General features: G+C 50.1%; 3 protein-coding genes across 4 annotated transcripts; 2 read left to right on the top strand and 1 right to left on the bottom strand.

Moving 5' to 3' along the window:
- Window positions 1–6,453: 6,453 nt before the first annotated feature.
- Window positions 6,454–9,216, top strand: LOC112875186. The gene is made up of 5 exons (XM_025938935.1): window positions 6,454–6,947; window positions 7,062–7,165; window positions 7,278–7,446; window positions 7,565–7,798; window positions 7,882–9,216. Exons 1-5 carry the CDS (start codon window positions 6,771–6,773, stop codon window positions 8,836–8,838), a joined length of 1,641 nt encoding a protein of 546 aa, XP_025794720.1. The 5' UTR covers window positions 6,454–6,770; the 3' UTR covers window positions 8,839–9,216.
- A 1,149-nt stretch (window positions 9,217–10,365) lies between these two features.
- On the bottom strand, window positions 10,366–14,975 carry LOC112875187 (trihelix transcription factor GT-1-like). 2 transcript variants are annotated; one of them, XM_025938937.1, is made up of 6 exons: window positions 14,225–14,975; window positions 13,543–13,581; window positions 13,299–13,430; window positions 12,598–12,732; window positions 11,491–11,718; window positions 10,366–10,991 (listed from the first exon to the last, which is right to left on the bottom strand). In XM_025938937.1, exons 1-6 carry the CDS (start codon window positions 14,769–14,771, stop codon window positions 10,789–10,791), a joined length of 1,284 nt encoding a protein of 427 aa, XP_025794722.1. In that variant the 5' UTR covers window positions 14,772–14,975; the 3' UTR covers window positions 10,366–10,788. The 2 variants fall into 2 exon arrangements, with proteins under 2 accessions (XP_025794722.1, XP_025794723.1); XM_025938938.1 differs by lacking the exon at window positions 12,598–12,732 and having other exon boundaries at window positions 14,225–14,973.
- A 595-nt stretch (window positions 14,976–15,570) lies between these two features.
- LOC112873358 lies at window positions 15,571–16,711 on the top strand. Its single transcript, XM_025936329.1, has 4 exons — window positions 15,571–15,991; window positions 16,073–16,176; window positions 16,284–16,449; window positions 16,559–16,711. The coding sequence occupies exons 1-4, from the start codon at window positions 15,815–15,817 to the stop codon at window positions 16,709–16,711; spliced, it is 600 nt and encodes a 199-aa protein (XP_025792114.1). The 5' UTR covers window positions 15,571–15,814.
- The last annotated feature ends 1,450 nt before the right edge of the window (window positions 16,712–18,161 follow it).

Genomic DNA, 18,161 nt, shown 5'->3' on the forward strand with positions numbered 1-18,161 from the left:
AGCTCGTAGATTCCATCATCGAGTGTTGCTGACTCTACATGATATGCAATGATTTGAATTAGGGGGTTCTTGAATTAAGAATTTTACTTCATGATAAAGTTGCAATCTAATAAATTGATAAACACAACTTCATAAAACAAAAAAATTTGAATTCAAACCTACTATTGGTATCTTAATTCAATTATCATAATTAATGCGATTAATTGAATTAGGTTAACAAGTTTGATTTTTATTTTAAAATCCATAATGGCTATGGCCTTGTATTTTTGTGGGTAAGCTTACTTCTAACAGGTGAGCTTACTATGAATTTTTCATAAATTTCTGAAAACAAAAACTAAAGCATTTGAATTAAGTTCAAATTTTAAGTTTAAATTCAAAACTTAGGCAAATAGTGCCATAAATTCTTGAAAGATTTAGTATGAACTACTAAGTTACAAAACATCACATGGTAAAAAGATCTAAGTATGAAAATCTTAGTAACATGCTTGAATAAATTTAAACCATTTCAAGCTTGATTTGCATAAGTTTTAAATGAGTTCAAGTTAGGGTTCAGTACTGTAGGTGAAACTTGCACACAAGCTCACTCATACCCTAAACATCCTACACACCAAAAATCACAAGCAATAGAGCTAGCATGCAAAAGTTATACTCAAGATACCTTTTTGATAAACTTTAAAATAACTCAAAACGCATTTGGTTTCAAACCAGACTCTAATAACTAAAGTTGTAGAGCTAAACTTCTGGAGTACAACAAAATTAGTTTGACAATTTTTGGATTTTTCTTCAAATTCCTATGGATTTTCAAAGTTGGCTGATTTGAAATGGGGGTACTGATTTTTCACAGAAAGGATCCTGAAAAGATTTGAATCCTTGCAATTGGGTCCTTGGCCGGGTTAAACAGAGAAGCCGATCGACGGCGATCAAATTCCGGTGACGGGGCTCACCGGCGGCGAGGGAAAAGTGGGGGAAAAGGTTCACGAGATCACGGCGGTCACGGGTGTGGCCGGAGTTGAGGAAGAGAGGGGTTGAGGCGGCGAGTCGACGGTGAACAGAGGCGGGCGGCGTGGCTCTGAGGGGCGGCGACGGCGTTCCGATGGCCGGAGTGCCGGAGGACGGTGGGGAAGTGGCTAGAAAGCTTCCTCGGGGTGATGTGGTGCTGGTGGTGTGCTTGGCAGGGGTTGAGAGGGGTGCAGCGTCTGGACGACGGCGAGACTGAGTGGCGGCGGAGCTCGAGCTCACCGGCGCGGTGGTCCGGGCTGTGTGGGCACGTGGAATGGAATTGGACTGGTCAGTGAGCTTTAGTGGGTTGCGGCGGTGAAAGTGCATATAGGTCTAATGACCTATTTTGGTGATTAATAACAACCTAAATGAGTATCTAATGTTTCAATTGATTATAATGAGCAGGGATCAAAGAAACCAAAAAGGAGAAAAGAAAAGGAGTGAATCCCGATGATTATTCAAATTTGGAGAACGGTACCGGGTCAAGAAAAGTGTTGCAAGCGGAGAAAATTCTTTGCTTTATGTTTTCTTGAGTTTAGGTATACCGTACTATCAAGGGGGATGTGGAAAGTGTGTGGAAGATCACCAATAAATCAAATCCAAAGTGTAAGCCTTGATGCAATTTATGCAAATCCGAGGCTCCTGGCGGACAGTCCGCCAGGTCACTATAAATAGTGAGGCACTATTTATACCCCCACGACTCCTATCAAAAAACTCTCTTGCCTAACCAGTTAAACCGAGTCTCAAGCACATTTCAAGCACTCCAAAGCTCCCCAAAATGAAACCCTAACTTCTCCACTCCAAATCTTTGGTCTAGGGTTGGGTTTGAGATCCAAGCAAGATTCGTGTTCTTCCCAAGAGATTCACCTCTCTTGGGCATCTCTTGGCACTCTCCATAGCTTTCCACATCTATTACTCTTGGAGCTTGGCTTCTAGACGGTTAGAGATGCTCAGGAACAACCAACTCGTAGTGTGGTTATCTTGAGAAGTTTGTATTACCCTTGTTGCTAGTAAAGAGCTCAAGTTTGACCTTTGTGGTTGCTTGAGAGGAAAGGGTTGAGAGGAACCCGGTCCTTTGTGGACTCCTCAACGGGGACGTAGAATCCTTGAGTGGATTCGAACCTCGGGTGAAAATCTTGTGTCTCTTGTGTTTGATTACCTTACTTTATTACTTGTGTTTTTGTTACACTTACCATCGTCTAGCATTCTTACCCGATCTACTTGTGTACTTACTTTGTGCTAGATTGCTTCCGCATTTAGTGTTCCTAACTTGTTTTATAGTCTTTCTATTCAAGTAGATTTTGTATACAAGGTTTATTTTTTGAATGGTTGCATTCCTTACCCGAGACCTCCCAGCGGACGGTCCGCTAGGCAGCCTCGGACTGAGTTCTTGTGTGCAGGTTTTAAGCAGCGAACGCCTATTCACCCCCCTCTAGGCGTACTTTCAGGCGGTGCTGTAGGAACACTAGCTTGCGGGTGTGGGGCGGCGGAGGCGGCTGATGACGTGGAGGGACGGGGAGAAGCCAGCGGAGGCCGGGTAAGCGGTGGGCGCGGGCGCTGGAGGGCACGTGGCGCGGAGAGGAGCGGCGCGGGGGCAGCTGGGGCTCGGGAAACGGCCGTTCTAGTGTGTTTTAATCTCAAGTACCTGAATGTCACAGCCTGAGGTTGGGGTGGCATGCCGACAGGGGTGGCGGTGCGAGCCCGAGGTGGTAGCTGGGGGGCGGCGCAAGAGAGGCGCGGGATAGGGGCGGTCGATGTGGGGAAAAGGGGATAAGGAGGAGAGAGAATGGAAGGAAAGAAAATAAGAAGAAAAAAGAAAAAGAAAAAATAGAAAAATAAGGATATTATGAATATTTTACCAACTGAAGAAGCTACTTTACCAAATATTTTTTAAAATGGGTTCAACTCAAAAAACGCTCCAGTAAAAAAATCGGAGCCGGAGCCACTTTAAAAAAAAAGCTGCTGGAGCCTTGCCAAGAAGAGCCTTGCCAAGAAGGCTCGATGGCGAGCGCCGAGCGCTCCTGTCCTCCTCCTCCCCGCCGAACTCTCCGTGACCAACCAGGTAACCAACAAAGCGGACTGCTCCTACTGAATGACCGCAGGCGCTCACGGGCCATGATGGTCGTCGTCGTCGTCGATGCTTTTGCTTGGCCGTGCCATGGCGGCGTGCGGCGCCACTCATGAGGAATGGAAATTCCATACCTGAACCAACGAAAGGCGCTTCGGAATTCGTAAACTACTCCGGCCATGCGTTCAAACACAACTGCCTTGCCTTGTCACCGGGCAGCGGGCACTCAGGCCTGAGCGGGCACCACCAAGGCCATCACCTCTTCTCTCTCGCATCTCTCTCACAGAAAAGAAGTGTTTGGTCATGGACGAGGACAATTTCGCACGCCCTACCTACTCGACGCTTCCGGCACCAACAGGTCCCGTAAACAAAGATGCAGGACAGCAAATTGGCAATGGCATAGTTTGGAAGTGAGCAGTAGAGCACGTACACCTGTGGTACACTCTTAACACATCGGGACTACAGGCGAAGAAGCATTTCTTGCCGCACGGTCATTTGACTCCCGCGGCAACTTTGTTCCGAATTCGCCTCTGAAAATTGTCCGGGTGGATCGATCGATCGACCGATTGCCCGAGCGTACACGTCGGAGGAAAAGGCAAAAAGGTTCGCGAGGCGTGCAGGCATCGAGGTGAAATTGGTGCGCCGGGGGCCATCTGTGCTGGATCGACCGGCATCAGCGCATTCGTCAGAGAGATCACGGTGTCATTGTGATCTGCCGCTTGCCCACGGAACGGCACGGGAAAGTGTGCGAGCGTCACCCGTGCTACCAGCAGGTAGGTATTGTTAGCTGCTTGCCTCCGCAGCTTGGTTTTGGCCGTCTCGTTTCCTGCCAAGAAGGATCCCAGTCTGCTTCGAGCAGAGCAGGCCAATCCAATTGGCAATTCCCATCAGAATTGGGATAAGGTTAAACTCTCCCCAGGTCGCCTTCAGCCGCAGGCAACATGGACGAGGACGGTCCCGGGCAGAGGGAAGGCTCGGCGCGTCGCTTTTGCACAAGAATCATCACACAGAACAAAGAAACCGCACGATGGGGAGGCCAGCCTTTTCCCCGTAGTCTTTTCTGCTGCCCCAGCAACTCCTCCAGCGTCCGGGCTTCGCCTTGGATCCATCCACCAGCCACGGCCCTTTTCACCTGGTAATAATTTGAAAGATCACGCTGCTGTTTGTCGTGCGCCAAGGCAAGGAGAGCGACCTTGCGCTGCGCCTGATCACGCCCGGACTTTTCGTCTGGTGCTGTGTTGCCTTTTGTATGGAGCAGCGGTCTGATTAGCGGCCGGTTTGTTTGACGTTCAGGTGCTTCCTTGCCCGTTTTCAAAGCCGTTTTCCGGTGACGGTGACGGTGACGGTGACAGGGGCGTGTCAGGATTTCTAGTAGGTCTCTTGGTCCGTGGAGTCGTCCGTCTGTACTCGCCTCCAAATTACCATATGGTACGAGACTACGAGTTAACCATGGAAAATGGTATCGAGCTTACTGCTCCCGTACCAGCCTGCTCACTGTTTAGATTTTTTTTCTTGAAAAAAGAACTGTTTAGATTGATTACTTTCCCCTTTCGACGAACTCGCCGGACAGCTGACGCCCGCCTCCCGGTGAACTCGACGCGCGGCGACGTGTTCCAAGCAGAGGGGCCTGTCACGGCGCCCTCGTCCTCGCTGTTCTCCCGAGCGCTCCACGACCGGACCACAGCCACGCTGACAGCGGCATCAACTGGTAAACAAAGATGACTTCTACTAATTGACCCCTAAATGACAGCGGCATCAACCGGTAAACAAAGCGGGCAACTACTAAATGACTCGCCATCACTCACGGGCCATGACGCGCCGATGCTTTGCGTGGCTATGCCACGCCGATGGCCGGGGCGACGACGCCACCCACCAGAAATTCCGGTAACCACCGAAAAGCTCATCGGAATCCGCGGGAGAAAAAACAAGTGCCTTGCCTCGTCACCGGTCACCAAGGTTTTGCTATGTAAAGGGACTCGAGTGCTCAGCCGGATTCTTTTCCGAGAGGCATGATCGAAAGGCGCAGTATAATAGAGCGGATAGGTTCGGCGAGAGCTGCGTCGGATGGACGCAAGCACTGAATCGTGTGCTACGTGCGAAAGGGAATAAATCGAATGTTCTATTCCGATAAAAAAAAGACGACGACGACGACGACGACAAGATGCTCGTCAATGCGAGTATATCGTACACATGTATAGGATTTAGCCGCGCCGCAATCAACGCTTAAACAAACCCAGCTGCCGTGTCGTCTGCACACACACCCCTCGCCGTGCATACGCAGCCTGTGCACACGCACGCTTCGCGCTTCCACTGTACGCATCACACTCCGCCATTTCCAAACGACGAGACGACGACGCTTGTCTAGCTAGAGCTGAGAGCTCAGCTCGCAACTCACAAGAAAGCGCGTTATTTCGCGGCGAGATGGTGGCGCCGACGACATGGACGGGAGCGAGCGTCTGGCGGCAGCGGCGTGGCCAGTGTCCGTGCGCACCACGCCGAGGTGGCCGGCTCCCCTCTGCGGCAGAAAGCGATTCCCCTGGCGCTGGGCAAAACCAAAACTCCAAAATCCTTTACTCAGGCCGTGGAAAGCTTGCCAACCAAGCGTGATTAGTTTGGTCCCTGGCGTTAGCCGGCAGGCCACGGATTGCTCCGATGCGACATGCTCGGGGCCCCGGCTTTACAACTGTCAGATTGGCCGTCACGGATGCCGCACCCCAACTGCACGAATAATAAACTGAGATTAGCCGATTAGGGGAGTAAGCAAAGCATCAACGCCTGTACACGAAGGTGTCTGTGTATCAAGAGAATCCTCAGATACAGAGGATCGGCACACAGACGATCTGGTGTTTGACATCTCTCGTTCTTAAATGGGTCCTGTAGTTTATGGTTTTCAGAGATTTTGAGCCCTGCAATGCGTGAATTGTAAGCATTGAGATGGCTACAACACCAGCTATAAGTTTTTTTTTTGAAAGGCACCACCAGCTATAAGTTGGCCATGCACTCTGCAAATTTTTGTGTGTGAAACCAGTCAGATTTTATCCTACTTTTTATGAAACACAATATATATGTTCAAAAGCATGCGAAACATCTATGAGAAATTATAGAAGACTGAATCAGATCTTGAGATCAATATAGTTACTATAGATACCTCACTGTCGACGGCTACATCACATCACATGTTACCAAAAGAACCAGCTAGATTTTTACTTTGTTTGGAATAACCTTTTGAGGAGTAGTAACCCGTAAGGATGCTTTTTTAGGAAAAAAATGATGCCACTTGCAACTATATCTCCTTCGTTGTGTGCCAGACAAATTCCATGAAATGGAATATACATTTCTGTTCCCTTCGATGAATTTTCAGTCTTCACTCTGAAGTTTTTCATTTCAGTACATGTTTCCAAAGCATGATAATTCTGATCCGGCTGAGCTGGACCAGAAATCAACCTGTACAAAACTTGGAGCCTACCCAATTCCCAAAGAAGAAAAAAACAAGCATCATTGGCTGCCCAGCAGCGCAAGCACAATGTTTGCCCGTCCAGAGCAAACTCCGTAGTCCACAAGCAAGTCAGGTTTCTTCGCCACAGAGCACCAATCCTGAGACCACTATAAAGAGTGGGGGAAGAAGAAACAGGGCACCGCCAGTTCGCCGTCACAGCACACCAACCGAACACCACCGTTCGCAGCAGCCAGCGGGCCAGTCGTCATGGGCCTCTTCGGCAAGAGCACCTCCAAGCAGACCGCCAAGCTCAAGTCCCTGGTCAAGCTCGCCGCCGCGCGCCTCGCCGTCGTCCGCCGCCCGCGCCTCGGCCGCCGCTCCATCGCCCGCAGCGACGTCGGGCAGCTCCTCTCCATCGGCCACCTCGACCGCGCGCTCCTCCGCGTAAGTGCAGCGCGCGCCTCTCTGCTCGCGTGTCGCGTCGCGTGTGTCCTTCTCCTTCCTTTCGTCGGTTTGCGGTAGTAGTGACGCGGAGTGGCGTGCGTTCTCGTCGCGCAGGCGGAGCAGGTAATCGAGGAGGACAACATGCTGGAGGCGCTGGACGTCATCGAGCTCTACTGCAAAATCCTCATCGAGCAGGCCGCGCAGCTGGAAAAACCCAAGTGCGTGCAAATTCTCTTCCTGTTCGTGTTCGTTGTTTTGATTCCCCCGTTTCCTCGGCTTCGCCGTCTCACACGGAAAGATTGCGACTTTGTTTCGTCCGGTGGAACCCAGGGAATGCAGCGAGGAGATCAAGGAGGCGGCGGCGGGGCTGATGTTCGCCTCCGCGCGGTGCGGCGAGCTTCCCGAGCTGCTGGACGCGCGCGGCATCCTGGCGGACAAGTTCGGCCGGGACTTCGCCGCGGCGGCCAAGGAGGGCGCCCTCGGCGTCGTCGACCCCACGGTAGCTTCAACTTCGTCCAACTAATAAACTCGCCTAGTTTACAGGTTGTGCCCCCAACTGCATGTGACGGGAGTTGGAATTGAAGAGTGGTTGTTGTTTCCCTGTTCGTTTGTTGCAGTTGGTGCGGAAGTTGTCTGGCGAGAGGGCGAGCTTGGAGCAGAAGAGGAGGTTGGCCAAGGAGATCGCCGCCGAGAACGACATCTTGCTGGAGTTCCCTGAGAACCCAGTGGATATTCACCAAGCTGGTCGCACAACCTCACGGACCAACGGGCATAGAGAAAGGGAACAGTCGAGGAATGCCCCAGCCAGAGAATCTGTCCAGAAGAGTGCGGTCAAGACGGATCGTCCTGAGGTTTGTGCCGTGATCACACTACAGGATCATCAGAAATTCAGTATCTTTTGCGGTATTTGATTTTAAGAATCGATGTGTGACAGGTGCAGCGGACGCAGAGGTCTGTAGAGGGCAAGGTGAACCCGAGCCTTGCTCAGCTGAGCGTGGATGAGAAGGTGTCGAGGGAATCCAAAAAATACCTCGACGCCAGGATGGCGGCGGAGGCGGCCTTCGCATCCGCGTCGTTCGCCGCGATGGCCGCCCGGGCTGCCGTCGAGCTGTCTCGGTCGGAGTCCCAGGGGAAGGGATCGAGGGGCGGTGGCTACGACAAGGTGGCCCCAGTGCTGACCGCGGCGGCAACGGAGCAAGGGACGGCGCCGCCGTCGTGGAGGCCGCAGAAGTCCCCATCGCCGTCGCCCTCGTGGAGCGACAGGAGCACGGTGACCTCGGTCGGGTCGGACGCGGTGCACAAGGGGAAGGAGGTCGTGTTCGACCAGAGCGACGAGGAACTGGAGGACGAAGTCTGGCCGCCGCCGCCGCCGCCGCAGCTGCGCCGGCCATCCTACAGGAGGGCGGCCTCCACGGTGGGCACGGGCGTCAGCTCCGGCGCCGGCCCGTGGCACGGGAACGCCGACACACGGCCGTTCCAGGACGGCGCGCCTGAGAACAACAACCCGCCGCACAGGAGGCACGCCACGGAGTTCGCCGGCGGGAACGGTCACGCGCACGCGCTCCACGACGCCCTGGGCGGCCAACGCGGGCAGTACGTGACCCCGCCGTACAGGAGGAACCCGGCGGCCAGCACGGGCGGGAACAGCGTCGCCGCCGCCGCCGCCGCCGGCGTGTACGAGAGCTCGGCGTACGTGCACCAGCCGTACGCGAGGGTCGTGTCGGCGCTGGAGCGCAGCAACGAGCACATCGCGCGGCACGAGGAGGTGCGCCGGATCGGAACGGACGCGCGGGTGCTCCAGGAGCGAGTGTACGGCGCCGCGGCGCCGGGGCAGGGGCACGGCCCGCTGAACCCGGACAGGAGGGCCATCTCGGTGCGCACGCGGCGATGAGCGTGCTCCGCGGTCGCGGCATCGCAGTTCAATTCGTGGCCACTCGTCATTCGTCGGTTCAGACTGCAGGGCAGGGTTGGAATTGGAATGGTAGCTGAATTCCCGGCGCAGGAAATCGGGTCCGTTGCTTCGCCGGCAGAGTGGCGGTTTCAGCGGTTTCCTGCCTCTGGAAATGGAAACGGAAGTAGATTTTTGCTAGAACTGAAGCATTGTTCATGGAGCTGAATACGGGTATGCATGATTAGGTGGCCTTTTGTACAGAGGAAGGGTCGTCGAGTATTGAGCTGTGATTAACTGAGTTGTTTTCTGTAAAAAGTGAGGAATTTTTGTATCCTAGATGTTCCTAAGCTTCAATTCTTTCTGCTCCAGCATTGAGAATAATGGCTGACTGAGGATGAGAGCACCAGCACCTCGGCGTGCATGTGGCGAGGAGCGGGCCTAGGCGACGAGCACGTCAGTTCAAGTCCGTTGCCCTGAGGTTTTGCGACTGGCGACGCGTCGCGCCGCCGGCCGCGCCTTCAACGAGCTCAACGCAGAGGCCGGCGCCGGGCGAGGGGCCGTGACGTCGCTCGCTCACGCGCGCGCCTGCGTGTGCTATGGCCCTTTCAGTTACTCGCGTGCCCGGCACCACCGCCGTCGCAGCGCGCAGGGCCACGTTCGCGCGCGAAGCAGTCCACGCGCTCCACCGCGCGCCGCCGAGCAATTGCTTCGCGCCCGATCCCGTCGGATCCGTACAGGCCGCCGCAACCACCTCAGGTTCTGCGGCCAACTGTCGTCGGGTTTGATGGGAATGGGATGTGCTCTCCGGTGAACCGGACGCCTGGACCCCCACTCTGCCCGTCCTGCATCCTGCCGCGTTGGGTTGGGTTTCATCTTTCATATGATCACCGCTGGGCGCTGGGCCTTTCTCTACTCTATAGTCTCTACGTGGCACCCGTCAATGTTGCCTGGTTGTTGAACGGCTGCCTGTCTTTTTATGCCACCTAGCTCGCGCCCCAGACGGGGCCAGGCGCCAGATCGAGCGGACAGCCGAAGGTGGCTGCTGCAACTGCAACTTCCAACCGTTGCAGCGACCGTGAAGGAATCAACTCTGAATCAAAGATGCCCGTCCAATGCAATCCGCAAGTCTGCAACGCAGTGGCTCTCCGATTGGCTCGCCACGTCGTGTCATCGTCCCGGCGCTTCCGTTGCCTGGCAAACGCAACTTGCTGCACCCAATCGGGGCAGCAGATCGGTGGAGCCGCCTCGGCGCCTTGCCAAAGCTGGCTTCGAGTGGCTGAGGTCCATCAGCATTCAGCAGCGACTGAATGAATGTAAGATCCCCGGTAGTAAGAAACTGAATCATAGCAGCAGAAAAATAGGACTTTAGTTTAAAGGACAGAGAAAGGAAACAACAGTATTCTAGTACTTCCTCCACCGAAAAGGAATCCTATTTTTGCTGGAAACTTCCGGTACAGCAATTGGACAAAAAATATTTCAAAACCGGAGATGCAAATTTCAGAAAATCCATTCAACTGGCAGCAAAAATGAGATAAACAATGGGACAGCTTGCACATAGCGAAACTACACTATTTTTTGACAGTAAATGTGAATGGTGACAAGGGATTACCGAACATCATACCAAGCTGCTTAGCTTCTTTGTCCATTCACTGCCGCCTTAGATCCAGCAATTCAGACCGTTTCCCACCTGGGAAATCTTTGCCAAATTCAGGTTTCCTGTAAGGGAATGTATAATCTACTAGTTGTCTGGAGGATCACTTACTGCACACTCCAATAGCATATAATCAGCTACTACATTTACATTCTAGTTAACAGTGTTCGCCAGCAATATTTACACATCCTCAGAATAAAGGATGGCTTGACTCAAATTACACTAAATGGTATTACTATGTTATGCTTCCAGTGACACACATACACACTGCATGCCCTGCCCAGGCAAATGTTGCAAAATCAATCCCCAAGCGACCGCATCCCCTGATAAATCGCTCCAGGACGGAGATCGTCCAGGCTTTCAACGTTCCTATAGCCACCATATTCCCTGAGGAGTGTCCAACCACGTCGTGCGAGGAAATCTCGGAAGTCCTCTTCAGTGTAGAATGTCTTGTCTTCTGGGGTCTGCATGCGGTTTGCATTGCAGAGTTTAATTGTCACCCCTGAAAAAAGAAGATCAAACAATAAATAGATTGCTATCAGGACAGTGGTACTCTACTCAAACTTCACTAAGTGAAGTGAAAATCCTCTGAATTGATAAAGCTGTATAGATCGTCCCATGTCTTTGCAAACACTACAAGTTGGAGAAACCCTGTGAACGACATTTTCTTTTCTAACCTTATGTACAAATCTCATTCATGAATAACACGGCCTTTTTTATAACACAAGGGAAAGCAACAAAAGTGACATAACTTTTAGGGATCTATGTTAGGTGTTATATTATCATGTGGAGAAAGAGTTCCAAAACAAAATAAGAGAAATAACTATATGTCGTGATAGACTATTTGAACCTTGACTCAAGGTTCGAATCAAATTTGCCACATTTCCCTTGAAAAGGCATAAGAACATCACTACACCTATATACCGATCTAGTATGTTATTCCTTGTTATTGAAAAAGTAATAAATCTTATTCTATGGCTGAGGAGAGAATTTACAATTACCATCATCAAGATGTAGCGTGTATGCTCCAATTGGCATATCCCTATCCAAGGTACGAACAACCTCATCTTCATCTTCAAGCCAGAAAGCTCGTCTTGTTCTTAGTCCAAATGCTGATTTGATGGCTTCCTTAATTGCTTCAGTAGTACCATCAATTCCTATTCTTTTAGTGTAATCACACCACTTGACTAAAATGACTCGCCCACCAAAAGTGCCCTGATTATCTCCACCTGTATGGGTATATGCAGAATTCCAAAAAAAGCAACAAATTAAACATTACACTGAACTAACCAATTTTACTTATATATTGAATGTTTTGCAAATTGTTGCTGAATTCAGTTTTAGTAGAATTTAAGTAACACCTAGCCAATTTTAAGCAACTTGAAGGCTAGAGAATCTTAACATACGAATTAGAAAGATGTTTATCTCTCCGGGTGGTTGATTTATCTCATCCGATGCAACAAACTGTAGAATAGCAGTTTGTGCATAGAAAGTTTGAAGTTCCCACCACCAGACCTGCCAAGAACTAGGCAAGGCCAATGTTTATAACTCAAATAGCAATAAGATGGTGGCCCAATAAAAGCTGTCCTTTGTTACTACTCTGTCTAGCGAATGGGTGCCTAGCTGATTGGTTAGGTGGCCTTAGTAGCACTCCTCAAGTCTTGGGTTTGACTCCCGGTGGGAGCAAATTTCAGGCTGGGGTTAAAAAAATCCCCTCGGCTGCCTAAGCGCCAAAGCACATGGAAAAGTGGTCCCGGCCCGCTCCAGCCCGCTTTCACACGGGTTACGGTACGGGGAACGGCACCCCTGTGGAAGGGTGGGGCAGGGGTCGGGGGTTTTCTTGGCCTGCGTGAGAGGTCTTCTCTTAGTCAATGCCCGGGGGCCGTCATTCCCCCCGTAGGTCAAGTTACTACTCTGTCTACAATGTTTATGGTAAAATATAACATTAATGTGGGCACCACTTTCTAATTAAAAAAAACACCCCAAACTCTCCCCGAGTTCTCTCCTCTTCCTGGCACTACATCCTTCTTGCATCACGTGCCGACACCACTTGCCCCCAATTCGCAGCTGCTCGTCTCCTCCCCCAATCCCATGAAATTCATACTTACCGCCACTAGATCTGATAGTGTGCCGACTGGATCTTGCAAAATCGGGCACTCTCCTCTTCATCGACAGCTCCAGGAAGTGTTTGCTTCTTGCTGAGCCCAGCCTCAGATTTGTGATGATAGCCAGTGACAAACTCCCTGCAGCAAAATCAGCCGGCGGTGGCAAGCCTTCAGCCCTTCACCAAGCGCACCTCCGTCAACTTGTGAAGTTGCTTCTTCGGTGAGGTCCCGACGGTGGCGTCAGCACCAACCGTTGTGTGTGTGTGGAGGAGCGAGGAAGAGAGGAGATAAGGGAGAAGAGTAATTTTTTATTTCTTATGGTCGCACCACAAGCTTGTGGTTGACCATAAAGTTCCTTTTTCCCCCACAATGGCTATTGCTCATGCATTTAGTGCTAAAACACACCTTTTTATCACATTGTGGCTGCCCTCCAGATTGTAGGCAAAACTATGATCTGAACTAAGATTTGATCAAGTTCAGGAGTTTTAAAAACTTTTATTTCCATAAGGTTTATTAGAACAGTAGGAAGTTAAATCAGGTTCAAAGGAATCTCCAGGTTATTCATCAATCCTAATTTTCAATCTTGTACACACCAAAAGTGAGATAACAAATATTACAAATTATGCAAATTTCTTGGTAGTGAGAAGTTACAGGCCACTCATTCAACAGTATTCAATTTAACTTGCAAGTGTGCAGATTAGTACCATTAGTTGAGGTGTCTCTCCAATTCCAAGGGTTCACACCATTGGTTGCAACTGCATCAGCAGCCGTCAAGGGAAGCGGATGCCTGATATCCTCCAAACGATCATCGATGCTCAGTATCGATCTACCATTTGCTAGAAAACATAAAAGGGTATATACAAAGTCAACACCAAATCTACATAGTCACTACATGAGATAAATTAAGAGATGGATAGCAATTGTTGTACGTGCAGGATAGCTCCGTACCTTCAACAGGACCAAATGGAATGTTAGCATCTTCAAAGCCTAAATTGAATGTAGAGGATATTAAACGATAAGCTAACAAAACATACTACAACCAAAAATCAAATAAGCACAAAGTCCAAATAGTCGCCCACTAAGCATGGTAAGGAACTGCTATTAGCAAAACCAGAGGCTCAGACATTTGAACCACACACCATATGATCCCCAAAGCTAACACACATAAGCATATCCTAACCCTGCTACACACACAAACATAAGTGAACTCAGAAACAAAATCAATTGCGTATTGCATAGCAGTATTAGTGTTACCAACTTACCACTAAGTCTAGGTCATATTTTCTCAAACAGCTCGATAGCTTGAGTGGTTTAACAGGCCTTACAATTTACACATCTGTACCAAACTAGTAATGATCAGCCAATGAGCTATGCAATAGCAATCTTAATTTTAAGAAATTGTACATTGAGGCCCTTTGGATAGCTAAAGTTACCGGCGACTTACGTTACAGAATTAACATTAACACTAGTGAGTGCAACAGCATGAAGCCATGAATTCACACCGCTATATACCAAAATTATTGCCTTGTATCCCAAAACCCAAAGTTCTGAATTGACGAAGCCTTAGATGTGGAGTCCAAGACACATGTAGTCATTATTTCATCAAGCAAAGCATAACGCAGACGCGCACCGTTATCTGTCGTGAACTGTAGGTAGGACTCGATCTTGGAGTTGGATGTGGGGCTCTTCCCGGCGCCACTGCCACTGGCAACGCAGCCGCCGCTGCCGCTCTCCTTCTCGCGGCGCTTGAGCAGGTCGTCGATCTCCTTGTAGTACGCCATCTTGGCGTTGCCGTTCCCCCCGGCGCCGGAGCCGCCGCCGTTGTGCCTCGCGTGGCTGCGCGCCTTCTTGAACTCCTTCAGAAGGTTGCGCCACTTGTCTGTGCACATGGTGGGGGAGCGGTCGAACCCTTGGTCCCGCATCCGGGCGGAGATGGCCTCCCACAGGTGCTTGTTGGACTTGGAAGTGTTGAAGTGGGCGTCCATCTCGCGGCGCAGCGCGATCAAGCAGAGGGTCTCCTCCCGGACCCACGTCTCCGCGCGCCTCTTCGGCGCCGACCCCGTCGCCGCCGCCGCCGCCGCGGCGCGGGAGGAGGAGTCGTGGCCGCCGTCCTCGCCGCTGCTCTCCGGGAGGAGCAGCGGCGGGGTGGGCGCCGCCGGCGGGCCGGAGAGGAGCATGGCCGCGGTGGCGCGGGGAGGAGGGGGAGGCGGGTGGCGCTTGGGGTTTCGCCGGAGTGGCAGTGTGCTGTGAGAAGGTGAACGGTGGTGGAGAGGAGGACTGGGAACTGGGAGAAGCCGCGACGGCCGACGGGGCCCGGGCAGGCTCGAGGAGGACGGGCGCCCGACCAACAGGCGGGGTAGGGCAACACGGCCCGGAGGTTGCCTCTTGCTCTTAAGTGCAGGCCCAGTTTAGATTTTTGCAATCTCAAATTCTTATTACGGCATCTGGAGTTTGTAATTGTAGGTCAAAATAAAGTATCATGAGGATATCATTTTGAAAGGATTCTTATTTGCCATCAGAAAACAAATCGTAGTTCCATATTTACTGCTATGATTTTAAGTTTTTTATCCGCTTCTAACTCTCAAAAATTACATGTCACCTTTGTCGATTCCGTTGGTCATTATCATTGTTTTCTGCGTTTAGATATGTCAGTCTATAATAGGAAAAAAAAATTTGGCTCGGAGGCGTAGCTTGGAAAATTATTGGAGAGAGCTCTACCAAATAAACCCCAAATGTTTGCTCAAGATCACCATTTGATCCGAATTTCTCTTGCGACGATTGGATCGAGAAATCAAAACTAGACAAATATCTAAAAAAAAGGAATGATCCAAGCGACAGTAATATTGAGCTAAGCGCTGAACACCACACAGACAGCTAAACAACCACGTACTTGAGAAAATAGGACGGATAACTGCTCCATCTTTGCATGTTCCATTTCATTTCACTGTCACATCTCCTGCACGTTTAGTACTGCCCTTCTTCAGGCACGTGATACAAGAAGGACTCATTTCTAGAAGCGCAAAATGAGTCTGTTTAAACTGAACTGACAGCAGAGGCACTAAGATTAGGCTTCCCAAGGCTAGTAGCATGGACATATAAAATCTGTGTCCCGCCAATTCAGACCTCAGATCAATCCAACAAACAAGCCACCACCTTCTTCTATTCCCATTCCTGTTCATCAAGCAAAAGCCTGCCCGAAGGTGGCAGTAATTGACCATCCATGGGCTTCTTCCACAGGAAGACCTCAAAGCAGACCTCGCGGGTGAAGAAGCTCCTCAAGCTCGCCTTGTCTCGCCTCGCCATTGCCAAGCGCCCCCGCCTTGCTCGCAAGTCGATCTCCCGCGGCGATGTCGGCCAGCTCCTCGCGCTCGGCCACCTCCACCGTGCTCTCCTTCGCGTACGGACCTGCGATCTCTAACTCTAAACACACCAATTTCTGCGCAATACTGATCTTCTAACGCAACCTTCCTCCGTGCAGGCAGAGCAGGTGATAGAGGAGGACAACATGCTGCAGGCGTTCGACATCATTGAGCTCAACTGCAAGTGCCTCATTGAGCATGCCACACAATTAGACAAGCCACAGTACGTAGTACATCTTAGCTTGAAGCATTTGGCCTGAATCCTATCTGGCTCTACTGTCTCTCTCATGGTTGTCAGTTGCCTGACTATTGTGCTTAATTGGTGTGTAGGGAGTGCAGCGAGGACATTAGGGAGGCGGCAGCAGGGATCATGTTCGCAGCCAGGTGGTGCGGCGACCTGCCAGAGTTGCCGCTCGCGCGCACCATCCTGGAAGACAAGTTCGGCAGCGACTTCTCTGCGGCCGCGAAGGAGGGAACCGGAGTCGTCGATCCCATGGTAAGTGATAGCATGGTCTTATTCATACGATCTTGCACATCTCAATGATTTGGCATTGGAAAGATGGATTGCTGAAATTGGCATGGTTGATTTGCTTTATTTTTTGCAGTTGGTGTGGAAGTTGTCTGGCGACAGAACGAACATGGAGCTGAAGAAAAAGGTGACCAAAGAGATCGCCACCAAGAACAATATCCTGGTGGATTTCTTGGAGCTCCAGGAAGCGGTGAAGCAAGACGGCAATGGCAATGGATCACACTGTTAAAAATCCCACCACGAAACGATGTGACTAGAAGGCATGGATGAAAGCTGAAAAGGTTCAGAGTGAAGCTATGGGCTATGGCTATTTTCCCCCATGCAGGACGAGTGCCTTAGCCATTGGAAAACAGAGCCTCAAGAGAATTCATGTGACTTCTTCTAGCTCTGGTGGACTTGAGCAATGGGCAGCAGAAACCAAACAAAATGACAGCTTCAGTGCCCACAAGAAGATGAACTTCAGTGCACCCAGCTCTTCAAAAGTTCAAATGCAACAATTTTTTCGACAAATGAATGGGTCGAGCACGGAGTGATTGAGGATAGCCATAGCTCGGTTTTCGATCTGTATGTATAGAGAAAGGTGTGCAGCATTTGGTTGTGATTATTTCTGTAAAAAAGAAGGAATTTTGTAGGTGTCGTTGAGTGGCAAATATGTTTGTCCTGCAAATCTTCAATAAACGAGACATTTGGATTATTAATCAGTAGTCCCCAGCTCACACTGTTTATCCGCCTATGGCCATGAATAATGCTATTGCCGCTGCATTCAGGCCAGCAGACCGGCAACAATGACGGCACTATCACAGCAACCGCATCCCTGGACCCTGGCGAGGGGTCAGCTCTGCATGTGATGCAGCTCTTGCTAACTGTAGTTGTCTCTGCTCCCTAGTTATGCAAGCAATGGCATGAAGCAACAAATGTCCATCATTATAAGAAAAAAAAACGAACGGCCGTCATCGAGCTTGACTGGACTGTAGAGCAGCCGCGCAGGACAGAAGGGAAAGATCCGGGATACCTCTATTTCATTTGACAAGACCATCAAACGGCATGCCCGGAGGGCAAGACCTAACGTTGCCGGAACAAATATCAATGGCTAAGCAGTAGCATGAATAGTTAACAGCTCAAATCCAACCGCCATTATAGAAGCAAATGAATCGGAAGATTGACATTTGATTCCGGAAGAGACCATAAAAGTAGCAAACCCCCAATCAACATAAAATATTTCTGTTAGAAGATTTATTAGGCAACTTAATCTTGCTTTGTGTAGAGACTACACAGTAAAACAATACACTTCTACTTCATAAACAAATCTAAGTGACACAGCAAAACAATACACTCCTACTTCATAAACAAATTTAAGTGTATATGGAACTATTCCTGAATGGATGCTGTGGAAAGAGAGCTACATTGGAACTCCAATAAAGACCAGCAAATGTGAAACGGGGCACAGCTTCGGCTTGATTCCATTTGATTTTGTACAATAAAATTTGTTCGTGCATTTTATTTCAGGCTGCAACCATTGTATCAAAATCAAAATCAACCAGCGCCGCACAAATCTTGAAGTCAGTAAAACATACCATAGAATCTAACTGAAGACAGCAAAACCGAGCTAGTAATAAAAACATCGGACAACTTACAGATAGCAAGACCATTTCGTTACCTGTGTTCCATTTGTTTCTTTC

Source organism: Panicum hallii, chromosome 9 (assembly GCF_002211085.1).
Source record: "Panicum hallii strain FIL2 chromosome 9, PHallii_v3.1, whole genome shotgun sequence".
In the NCBI taxonomy this organism is placed as follows: Eukaryota; Viridiplantae; Streptophyta; class Magnoliopsida; order Poales; family Poaceae; genus Panicum; species Panicum hallii.

Coding starts and splice junctions, on each gene's coding strand:
- LOC112875187 (XM_025938937.1), bottom strand. CDS start 14,771: ATGCTCCTCTCCGGCCCGCCGGCGGCGCCCACCCCGCCGCTGCTCCTC. Junction 13,431..13,542: donor TCCATTTGGTCCTGTTGAAG/GTACGGAGCTAT, acceptor TATGTTTTCTAG/CAAATGGTAGATCGATACTG. Junction 11,719..12,597: donor CACTATCAGATCTAGTGGCG/GTAAGTATGAAT, acceptor ATACCCATACAG/GTGGAGATAATCAGGGCACT.
- LOC112873358 (XM_025936329.1), top strand. CDS start 15,815: ATGGGCTTCTTCCACAGGAAGACCTCAAAGCAGACCTCGCGGGTGAAG. Junction 15,992..16,072: donor TCCACCGTGCTCTCCTTCGC/GTACGGACCTGC, acceptor TCCTCCGTGCAG/GCAGAGCAGGTGATAGAGGA. Junction 16,450..16,558: donor CCGGAGTCGTCGATCCCATG/GTAAGTGATAGC, acceptor TATTTTTTGCAG/TTGGTGTGGAAGTTGTCTGG.
- LOC112875186 (XM_025938935.1), top strand. CDS start 6,771: ATGGGCCTCTTCGGCAAGAGCACCTCCAAGCAGACCGCCAAGCTCAAG. Junction 7,166..7,277: donor GCGCAGCTGGAAAAACCCAA/GTGCGTGCAAAT, acceptor GGTGGAACCCAG/GGAATGCAGCGAGGAGATCA. Junction 7,799..7,881: donor TCAAGACGGATCGTCCTGAG/GTTTGTGCCGTG, acceptor GATGTGTGACAG/GTGCAGCGGACGCAGAGGTC.